Genomic DNA, 12035 nt, shown 5'->3' with positions numbered 1-12035 from the left:
CTCTCAGTAGTAGAGGAGGCCCGTACTCAGCAGTGGTCAAGTATATAATACAGGGCTGATATTATTATTATATTATTATATTGATTAATTTATTACTTTTTACAACGGTAAATTATGATTTCAAAGTATTTGTAGGCTATAGTGAAGTATGTTAGTGCTCGTATTCGCATACTGACGCATCAACAACTTCATGCGTTGATCTCAGCGCATGTTTGTTGTATGAGCTTACACACGCCTACAGACTCGTAAAAGACTGACAAGCGCCATAGGTATAACTACTTAATATATATTAATATACATAATATATATATTCACATCAAATATGCCAGATCTGAAAACACTATTACAGTTTAGGCTTTTGCACGTTTATCATATATACATTGAGAAATTAATTTAAAATGGATGTATAACTTTGATCTCTGTTTTAGTAAACAAGTTTCACGGGAAAGTTAATTAAACCCACTGTCTGTTGCGAATCGGGTGATTAATTAGGAAATGTAATAATGAATTACACCCACGTATAAAGGTATACACACCTACGTACTTTTTAATTATAATTTGTCTACAAACTACTCGCTCCGGTCTTAACGGAATTTATTGTTATTCAATAATAAATTATACAATCATGATGTTAAACTAAAGGCTAATGTTAATTTTATGCCAACTATATGTAAGTATTAAAACAATTTGAATTATATTTACATTCGTGTTTATATATACATTTTTATGTGATGTGTATATTGTGCGAAGTTTCTAATGTTTCAATAACCGCATACCTAATTTTGTAAATTAATGGATGTTATGCAAAAAATTATAATATTTTATAGTAATGTAGCAGAAATCTAGCAAGAGCTAGAAATTAAATGTAATAATAAGGTTATCACATTGCTAATATTTTACGCATTAGTCGATCAGTCATTTTATTTATTTATGCAAATTCATTTAAAATAAAATAATACTTATTAAGGCTTTGTATAAAGTTTTTGTAAATGCTCTTTTTGAACATAGTAGCTGGAGCAAATAATAATGTAGAGACGACTACGAGCATATCATTAAATACATTAGTTCTGCATAAAGTTAATTCGATTAATTTTATTATAAAATGATGGTAAAATATAATAAAATAAAACTTTTACAAAAAATAAGTATAAATAGTAAAAAGTTTTTATCAAAGACGCTTTGTATAAAACTTTTCTGTTCTTACTTAAAAGCAAAGGGTACAGAAGATAAATTCTATAAATATCCAAAAACAATATCAGACGTGCGAACTTGTACAACATGGCATTGTGGGCCAATAAAAAAAAACACTGTATTTGTTTTTTTTTAATTATAACGATTCAATTAAGATGGACACTCATTACCATAATATTTTTATTAGAAGCCATGTGTCTCATGGGAAACAAAAGCAGGGTAATTTTTATAAGAGGTATGAATTTTTAATTAACTCGATGGGTCTTAAAATGATGCAAATGAAATCGTAAAGATAATTTTATTGCTGTTCGTAGATTTTTATTGTTTTGTTGAAATTACTCCTGTAGTATAATTTTATCAATGCTTTGAATACTTCGTATTTAATTAGTGCTAAGCCGTTTTGAGTACACCAAAGCGGATTATTATTATTGATTTTTAATCATTGCTGCCTTTTATTTTCAGCATCGTCGTAACATTCAGTTTACGACGTTTATATTATTACTACCTTTTGTCTAAAAGTATACAATAACATTATAATGTAATTCATTGATGCCTATGTAAAAGTATATAAATAATTCTATTTTTTTTGAATAATAATTTACTTTTTGTATAATAAAATGAGATATACATACTTAAGTATTTTCTATATTTATATTGAGGAAAATAGCGGTTATATTGTTACATTAATTAATTATTTTTTGCGAATAGAATTTAGAAAGGTTGGTTTCGCCCGACAAATTCTTTCATCTCATCATTACCTACTAGTGTTCTGAATTTGTGTGGGACATAGCATATTGTAATTAACTACTTTATTGTAAGGATAAATAAAATTATGTGAACTGCGAATATTATTCGAAACCTTATAATAATCTTATAATTTTCCATAATGAAAGTTATTTTTAATTGTTTAAGTGTATATATGATATGGGACATATCGACGTGTGAATGGCTAATTGACTTAAGCAACATAATTTTGCGAAATTAAGTTTCATACATATTAAACTATTAAGCACGTTTTTCTATGTTTCGTTAAGATAGTTCAAATTTTTCGAAAAAAAAAATGTCACTCAAGTCAATTAGCCTTTCAATCGTCCATATCTAAGCTTTATATAACAATAATTTGATAACGAGGATGGTGTACGGAATGACTTAAAAATCATTTGTAAAGTTAGGTATGTGTCCTCTAGCTGATCGAATATTCGCCAGCCGTAAATGTGACGTGATAATAATTAAATCAATGTTATCTTACCTTTCGCTGGCAATAGAGCTGTTCCTTGACATAGATTTGGGTGACATTTCGAAATCGGAATCTGAGCGGTATAGGAAGGACTCGCGGCGCTGCGGCATGGCCTGGAGGACGAGCGCAGTCGACGGTGAACCGCCCTCGAGGGGCGACCGAGCGCCCCCAGTACCACCACCCGCACCACCGCCATTTTCCACATCGAAGCTGAAACAATGTAAATATACGATAAGTCTCGTATCGTATATTGTAAAGAAAAATCTTCATGGTTTTTGCAAGTTTGTAGTATAGTTATTTGCGCAATGTAATTAATTTTATAGGGCAAACAAAATTCAATGTTTTGACGAATTTCATGATAACGTTAATGAATCACTGTGATGTGTAACAGTGTATGTGAACATGGTAGCGATACACTTTATGAAAATATTAATTATATGTACTCAACACGCTTATCTTTAATCATAGCTTTATGTGACCTAGATATAAATCTAAACTAAGTTTTGCTCACGGTTATGCCGAAAGAGTTTTACCCAACTAAAGTTAGAGTATAGGAGTATTTTTTTTCAGGTTAATAAATAGTTAATTTGTTATTTTTAGAATCCGTAAATAAAATAGTAATAGAATACTATAATTTTGCAAAGTCAAAGTTTGTAAAAAGAATGTCAGTCCGTTGCTCTGTTCGAAAAAGAAAACATATATTTTTTTGTAAGCAAGAATATTTTCGTAAATGTAATTATTTTATTCGTAGTTAATACAGTATTATAAAAACCATACCTTAAAACCACCGTCATACCAATTATATAAAAATGATTACTAATTTTTGTAGTTTGAAACTAACTTGTTTTGTTTACATTATAATTAATTCACAACCACGTCAGCACACAACACGACATAAGTGAATATCTGGTAAGGTTACAGCTAATACTGGCTATCGTACGATATGAACTGATAAAACCATTACCTACATTAAGAACTCTAGCAGAGACATGAATTTATTTAATCCAAATAAGATAATACTGTTAAATATTTACATATTATGTGATTGAAATTATTCGTGTACTTTTTTAAAACTGTGTCGTAAAGCATGCAAGTTAATTTAATGTCAAAATAATTCTAAATAAGGACATTCAAACCGTCTATGATGAGTTGAAACATCGTATCTATCGCCGTGGGTGTATATAGCATATACATATAGTGATTATCATACTACATATAAATCTACTTGTAATAGTTAATTAAATTAAAAGTACGTATACAAAATTTAGAAAAAAAACCTTGTCTAAAACCACAATGAGGTCGACAGTATTGGTTTTCCTAATAACGTATACAATGATTGTTATGATTTATTTCCATGTACTACAATAGATAAACAGCGTATGATCATATTCAATCATAGTTACAGTCACCGACGTCATCGGAGTTTCCGTTAGATCAAGTCTTATCAACAATGAATGTCATACGTGAGCATTATTATTTATTTAATGGTAGTTCATTCAAATGAATGCCGCTAAATAGAATCATTAAAAACTTATATTTGTTAAAACATTTTAAATATATTATTATTGCAGAATTATTAAACTACTACGAAAAAAAAATGTGCAGTTTTCGTTCAAAATATACTTGCATACCTCTAGAAATACGATATAAGCCACGACAGTCTCAGTATGAGTGGAACAGACTGCCGAAGCGAATGTTCGCAGGTTCAAACCCAAAGGAGCGCATTTTTTACTTTTCTAATGTTATATGCGCTTTCTATGTGAATTATTGCTTGCTTTAACAGTGAAAGAAAAACATTGTGAGGACACCTGCATACCTGAGAAGTTCTCTGTAAGAATTTCGAAGGTATGTGACTACCAACCCGCACTAGGTTATTAGGCTATAGGTGGATTAAGGCCTAAACCCTTTCAGTAGTAGAAGAGGCCTAGCCCCTGCCAAGTAGTGGGACAGTTTATACAAAGCTGATATTATTATTATATTATCTCGGTATTTGTCCTAATTATACTTTAATCCTTTGCATTTTTAATCCACAGATATGTCATTTTCTTGATAGATATGATTAAAATTAAACAGGGTTCCATATTTTATTCGCTACAAACATATTATCGTTACTGGGAATATTTAACATTGCAAATTCATACAAACACTTGTTTGTGGGTACCTCGGATGGTCACGTAATCTGAGGTACTCACTTGGGTACCTCAGATTACGTGACCATCCGCGGTCGAGAACATCCACAATGCTAGAGAAATGCTGAATGCTTTGCTAAACTTCAGGAAAACTTTGAGATCTTGCAATTGGGGGTAGAGGAAAGGGATTTTTCGGCAATCTTAATAACCGTAGTCTTAATTAGCAGAGCTGCGAGTTCCCCTTGGAATTTCTGAAAGTATGGTTGGGCCAACACATTCTTGTTACCTTTAGCACTGTAAAGTCTACAGTGTAGACCAAACGACCTATAGTTAAGTTCCGCAATGGAAATCAGTTGACGGCATAAGACGTAATAATAAATGCAATGAAAGGTAGAAAAATAAATAATGTTAAAATGAAACAACTGTTACGTACTTTAATTGTGTTAGCAATAATTTTCGAATTATTTTTAATTTGTCAGGGGAACCATTTTCACGTCTCCTATTATGAATACGTTCATGTCTCTTAATTTGCAGTGCATAGTATAAAACGTAAAATTGTTATAATAGTACCAAGTATTTTTCTTCCCAAGATAGCGTTATTTTTCTGCTGCTAGTGGCATCTGTAAGATTTAGCGCGTACTAACGATGGCGTACGAGAATCGTTACGAGAAGTGCGTAGTTAGTTTACTTTTTCTTCACAAGAGGTCTCTGTGCACCAGTTAGCATACAAGAATTTTACCAAATTATTAGATTTTTTTTTAATATTGTCATTGGTTGCGATAAGATTTCAGGGAATTTGAGAAAGTTGGGTACTGATGTACCTTTCTCAATCCACAGTTCGATAACCGTGAAACCTGACATCTTTCGCATTTTTAACAAGTTTCTAAACTGTTGGGCGATTGTAAAATACTTCAAAATAGATATGGTAAAACTTATCCCCATTAATGGTGAGATTACCAAAGAGGCATAGAGAGCAGAAAAGAACAAAATCCGCAAAGGGTAGTAAATTTGGTTTACAATTCATTTAACAGAATGCATGTGTTGATTCAGACTTATAAGTAGCAAGTAACCGGATTTATAATATTATGTAAATTGGTAGAGATGACTACCCTTATTTAATTATGTAATACAAACATTGTCATTGGTAAAGTTACTAAGTATCGGTCAAGTTGCTATGTTTGATGGAACGTAATTGATTGATAAAATGTGACGTGCATATGATGAATGATAAAAATGCATCTGTAAGTATTTTCGGTTTATCGTGTTGTTACCATGGCTTTGACAAGTCCGGCGTTATATTATCATTCGAATCCGAAAGATAATTATAATTACCCAATTCATAATCAAAATTAGTTTACACAAGTTTTATTGAAATAGGCAATACTATCATTTCATTATTGATGCAATAAGGCTTCGGACTTATCACCGCTTAGTTTTTTTCTGCAGTCGAGCAATGTTGTATTCCATTTTGGGGAATTTTGATTTTAGTGAAATTAATAGGAATTTGAGACATATCTTTTAATGAATGACGATCACAGTAGGTACACGCAATACTTTGTAATTGAATGACCTGTGTTGCATTTCTGTATGTGGCCAGACAACCCGAGAGGCAACTTTATTAGGTAAATATAAAGCTTCATTATCAGTGCAAACATAATGTTGTAACCATATTAAATTGCCTTAAGATTTTATAATTCTACCTTTTATAGCACCGCATATGCGCATTTTAGTATGCGCTTAGCATTAACGTTGATTATAAGCCTTGCGATGAGGCATTATAACGCCGTTAAACTAATAATTATTATTTACGATCACAATTTATTTTGTCTTAACATTTAAAAATCTTTTAACACTAGCTAATGCTTGATACAATCGTCAAAGTCGGTCAGCCATAATCGATGATTTTAAAATTTCTGAAATTCTGCACACACACAATTTGGCAAATTCCATTTCATAAAGAGGCTAAATAAGGATAAAAATTTTAATGGAAGTTTGTCGATTTTCAAGTTAGAAGTATGTATATTATTGATAAGACTTCTGTTTGTAAATAGTAGTAAATTGTATCGGCGTGTTTGATACCTAATTTATCCCATATGAGGGTATAGTTCCCTACGTGATGGAACTTCTCATCGGGTAGATACATATTCAGTCATTGTAATTTCTTAATAGTTTCATAGTAATGTAGGTTTGATGTAAGGAACCGTATGATCGTGCGTATTTATAATCATATCTGAGTCATTATACAACTTATGTAACATTTAATGGGTAACTGTATAATTTGGTATTATTAAGCTTGATAATCATCGCTGGTATAGATATACCTGCCGGTAGTCCGTCTTCTTGCTGATACTGGTGGTCTCCGGTGTAGTCGCCGTGACGCCCCTCGTGCGCTCCATCTCCGAGGAGCTTCGCTCCACCTAAGCACAGGCCCGTGAGCATCCACCACCGACTTGCCATATCACTACTGTTTACCCTCATCAACGTAGTAACGAATCATTGCATGTAAGGAAAGAAATACATCAAGCTATCTTCAAATTATGAATCAGGGATCTAATGACAATATGTATGAATTACAATTGTGTAATTCGTATACTTAAATGTTAAATTGGCATATTTGTAATAAAGTCACATCTTTGAGATTTAAAAAAAGTTGAAATTATCTTTTCGTTGAGTAGTAGCAATTTAATATTTTTTCAATTTACAGACACGCACAGTAGGCGTGCAATGTAGCGTGTAGCGCTTATGAATTTCTGTATTGCATTTTTTTATTTAATCGAATGTTTGGTAAGATGCCAAAATCATTTATCTAGTTTTGTAGATTACATAAACGTAAATGTTCGTTTACTCATCGTACGTTAGTATCAACACTTACCTAACACGACAATGCTTTTGAATATGTTTACGTTCTCTACTATTATACTGAGTGAGTAGTAATAACACAGAAATATAAATCTATATTCGGCTAGATAATAAGACATGTAGTTAAATCTGTGTAAAAGAATAATGAAGTGAATTTATAATCTCTATTAAAACAGATAATAATAATAAAGGCAGTGAATGGTTTTATTTCTTTTATTTTGGGCAATAATGTAGACTTTGTATAAGTATTTTAAAATTATTTCCAAATTCCTTTCAAGCTGTGATTAATAGACCACATTTAGTATTAATTGGGAGATTGTTTCTTTTTAGTGTAAATTATAAAAAGGGGCAGATAATCTGTTTGACTATAATTATGAGCGCCTAAAATAGCATGCCTATTATGGAAAGTGGTTTGCCATTATTACATATTAAAAAATATATTAAATTGAAATTGATTACGTATTCTATAAAAGTGAGTCAACGATTCCAACATAAATTTATAATTACTACGAGATATTTTATATGTCACTTTAGAAGCTGCGAGAGTAAAGTCTGATGAAATATTGATGTGCATTTTCGTTTAGTTTCTAGAATAACAACTACGAGTGTTTTAGTTTGAAACTAATGTTTGAAATCAGGTCATAATAATTATACCATTCGATTTATCATAAGATGGTATAGAAATTGCCTTGGTAAAAATAACTTCTTGGGTATATTAGCCTTACTGCCTACCAGCACCGAATTGGTACTTCTTTAAGCATAGGCCATTCTGTGCAACGCCGCAATTCCTGTGTGTGGGTTGCCTATTTTATGGGAGCAAAAAATAAAAATAATAAAGTTCGCATTTGCAATTATGCTATCCTAGGCAGTGGCTTATAGGATCTATTAACATATCCAGCACTGCTGCATACTCGTTGAGGGTAACAAGGCGCGCTTTTTTGTACATTTTATTTTGTTTATCGAATAAAAAAATCATTCCTTTTTTTTTTGTAAATTCAATAAGAACTATTATCGTTACTACGTTTATGAGTGTTTATTTTCGACACACAACCACCGCCTACGACATCACATATAATTTTATTGAATATGTGATATTCCAATCATAAAATGTAGAGAAAAATAAATCTGCCCTGTATTCTGGTTCATCGCATCTTTTATGGCATTGTTACATGTTTTTCACTTAGCTAGTTGGAGCGTGGTTCTACCCCAGATGTTCAAATGAAAGGAATGTAGCATCCCAGCGTGCTACAAAAGCCTTTCGAAGTAATTAAATGTTATTGAAAAACTCTATTAGAATCAATACGATGGCCCTATAGATGATGAGTTATGAACATCCTTAACGTAAGTAATTAGTCGATGCATAATATCCTTTATCTTTGCTATGCTTTGATTCAATGTATAAAACATTAAATTGTAATATTATATCGATATCTAAATATCAAAGAAAATGTATGTACTTGATTGTTAAATTTAAAAATGACCAAACATTTATCGTCATTGTTATTATTTATGTGAGTTTTTGTGTCCCTCTTACTAACAGAAGTAATGTAAAGTAAACATGCTGTAAAATGACCATGAAAACACTTACTTTATGAGTTTTAATACATTTGTAAACACTACAGTTTCTATGTTATTATTAGTTTTATGAATGCTAATAAATGAAGAATTGTATCTAGGATAAAAGTATACCATTCTCTGAAATCCTGAAGGTATTTTATTACTATTTAATAATATAGCTTAAGTACCTATTCAGATTTAATGTTATTTAACCCTTATTCATTATGTATTAGATACTATTTGTCGTACTACTTGAAAATTTCTTGTAGCTAAAATTGTTGTTCACTATTATCGCGATGCGGAGGTTGTGTCTCGTTTGAACGTTCGGTCAGTGTTGAGGCATGAACCTCTTGGGATTTTCGCCACTACTGGTCTGGCTGGAGCTAGTGGTGGTGGCGCTGAGAGTGGAGAGATCGCTGGAGGCGCGTGCCGAACGCAGTCGAGGTAGCACCGGCACCTCCTCGACGTCGGGTGAAGCGGGTACCGCCTCGCACGTCCAGCCCAGCGCACGCGCCGCCGACCACACCGCGAACACAAATGTGAGCATCGCGCGGCTATCGAGGCACGCGCCTCTCACGTCCCCTGGCCGCTCCACACAAACACTCTTGTGACGAATGCATCGGTTCGAGTCACGCTATCATATCTGCGCACTGTCACGAGGAACTGTGATTCACTGATGACGCGCCGAGCCCGTACTCACCACCGCGACCATTGTACTAGACTAGCAAGCGCGTCGTCGTGAGCAGTGCTCGGTGCACGCGCTTGCTCTACCAGTACTATTTGTAAACTGGACTTGGCGGCGCTGTACGCTCGCCGCACGTTTTTTTATTGTGCACTCATGTTATCGTAATTATTGATTGTAATTAGTTTTGCGATCGCATATCAAAATTTCAAGAGCTTAGATATAGGACGTGAATGTTGACAACGACATTGAAAAGCGAACCGGCCTGCACAATATCTTAACTAATATTCAGATACACTAACACTACAATATGTCATTGTCTGTAGAAACACTCGCAAAATTCCGCTAATTATATGGGCTTCTGTTGCGTGTTGATATTAGTAGTGTGTGAAGTTAAGATTGGTCTGCGTAGTGCGTGACGCGGCCGGCAATGTTGACGTTGCGCGGCGCGGCGCGGGGAACGTGAGTGCGCGACGTCACTCACTGCTTGGCTCACCCGCGCCGCCGACCACTGAAAGGGCACGTTCTATATTTATAAGTGACCCACAATCACATCACAGCTAGAAAATAATAGCAGTGCGTCATTAATCTGTTCGAGTTTTGAAACGATATCACTTGTTGCGCGCGTGTTTCGTTTCGGCGGTGGTGTCGTCTCGCCGCGAACGATAAATCGACCACACCGGTGGTTTCTGAGCGGATGTGCGTGTCGAGGCGTACGCCGCGTCGGGGATTCGTGTCAACGTCGTTTCGGATAGAAACAGCGACACAGAGCATCCTGCGGCTGCCCGGCAGCCATGTTGGCACCGCCATTTTGCCAGGGGTCGAACGGGGCGAGCCGCATGCGTACGCCGGTACGCAACGCTGTTGTAGCAAACGACACAAGTCACCGCGTTGTCGCGCAAAACTAGTGCTAACTGCCCGGACCGAAGGATTCGTTTGGTGCAGTGGGACAAGTGCGTTCGTTTGTAGGTCAGGCGAAAACTCAAGTAACGTCTTCACTGAAGCTCGCTACGAATCACGACTGATTTCGGTTTAATACATTTCCTAAGCATCGAAGGTAACGTACTTTGTCAAGGGATGAAGATGTATCATGAAAAATAAGTTTAATATACGACTTTCAAAGCAGGCACATACGGGCCTCCGTAAACTGATTTTGTGTTTATGAAACTATATACATGGTGGCTATAAATATGTATGAACAATTTAACAACTAGAAATGCAAGTAAAAAAAATGTGAATTTATTTGAAAACAATTTATCGTTCTAAACCAAATTAATATTATTTATATTTAACCCACTATCATATGTATACCGGATTGTGGAGTTTATAAAATAAACATAATTATTTTTTACTGCAAATGGAGCAATATTAGTGATATTTGGACACTGTTTTATACAGATTTTGGCTGAGTTATGAATGAATGTAATATTTTATTGGTTTGGCGCAGCACACGTGTCGCGTGAACTTGACCGTTGACGTCAACGCCCTTCACTCATGAATCTGCCATCTTCCAGCATTTACAATGTCGCATAACTCAATTAACCATTCGGCTTTAAATACATAAGTCGTGAAACATCAGGGAACTTTAAGGATAAACGGGCTAATTTGGTGTTGTTGTATTTCTCATTGTAAAATCTAGTTTCAGGTACGCGAATGGTACCTGTAAATGGCAGCCCACATATAAGATTGGTTCACTAATTATATTTAAAATGTTTGATATCCAGAAATATGTATAGCTTTGAATGTATATCGGCTGTTTAGCATACAATGTCTGAATTCTGTTGTCTTAACATGTAATGGGGCTGTATCTCACTGTATTATTACGGTTGCGGTCCAAGATAATTATTGCGGCATTGCACGTAGATACAATTATGGTTACGTCCGCACATGATTATATGCTGCATAATATACGAGTCTCATGTATTGTGTCTCTACAGTTTATATAACACTGGGCTCACATTTTCATAGATTTTTTTACGATTAACAAAATCGGTTACATTACTTTAGTTTCATTATACTCTGTTTGACGATTGGGTATGAAAATCGAAAGAAATTTCATGATATAAATATATTGAAACATTTCTGTTAAAACTTCTCGAAACGCATGCTTTCGGGATAAGATTATAATTTTATCCAATAAATGTTTTTTTTTTTATAATTTTACCTCTAAACATCCCTCAAGTGTTGGTTAAAAAATAATGACTAAAATCTATCTGCCAAATAAAAAAACATATAAATCATTATACTGTCCCTAGTTGATTTAAGGCGCCCAACTTTTTATGGAACTTAAATTAATAAAAATGTTGGTGCTCAGAATATGCATACATTCGGTAATTCGATTACCAAGGTAGTGGTGTCGTAGTTACGCCTTCCAGATTGG

At 34.0% G+C, this 12035-nt stretch overlaps 1 protein-coding gene across 8 annotated transcripts in view; it reads right to left on the bottom strand.

The window, feature by feature from the left end:
• The window catches only part of LOC115442524 (cAMP-specific 3',5'-cyclic phosphodiesterase), a 351093-nt gene that overhangs the window by 51661 nt on the left and 287397 nt on the right, over positions 1-12035 (bottom strand). For 6 of the 8 annotated variants that reach the window (XM_037443236.1, XM_037443237.1, XM_037443242.1 and 3 more), the window contains one exon: positions 2441-2638. In XM_037443236.1, coding sequence (XP_037299133.1) covers positions 2441-2638 — 198 coding nt within the window. Of the gene's footprint in view, positions 1-2440; positions 2639-3205; positions 3339-6878; positions 6975-9320; positions 9744-12035 lie in introns of those variants that run through there. The other 2 variants (XM_037443238.1, XM_037443243.1) reach the window with 2 other exon arrangements.

This window comes from Manduca sexta, chromosome 26 (assembly GCF_014839805.1).
Source record: "Manduca sexta isolate Smith_Timp_Sample1 chromosome 26, JHU_Msex_v1.0, whole genome shotgun sequence".
In the NCBI taxonomy this organism is placed as follows: domain Eukaryota; kingdom Metazoa; phylum Arthropoda; class Insecta; order Lepidoptera; family Sphingidae; genus Manduca; species Manduca sexta.
The sequence above is the reverse complement of the archived record's forward strand: the minus strand, read 5'-3'. Positions and strand labels throughout refer to the sequence as shown.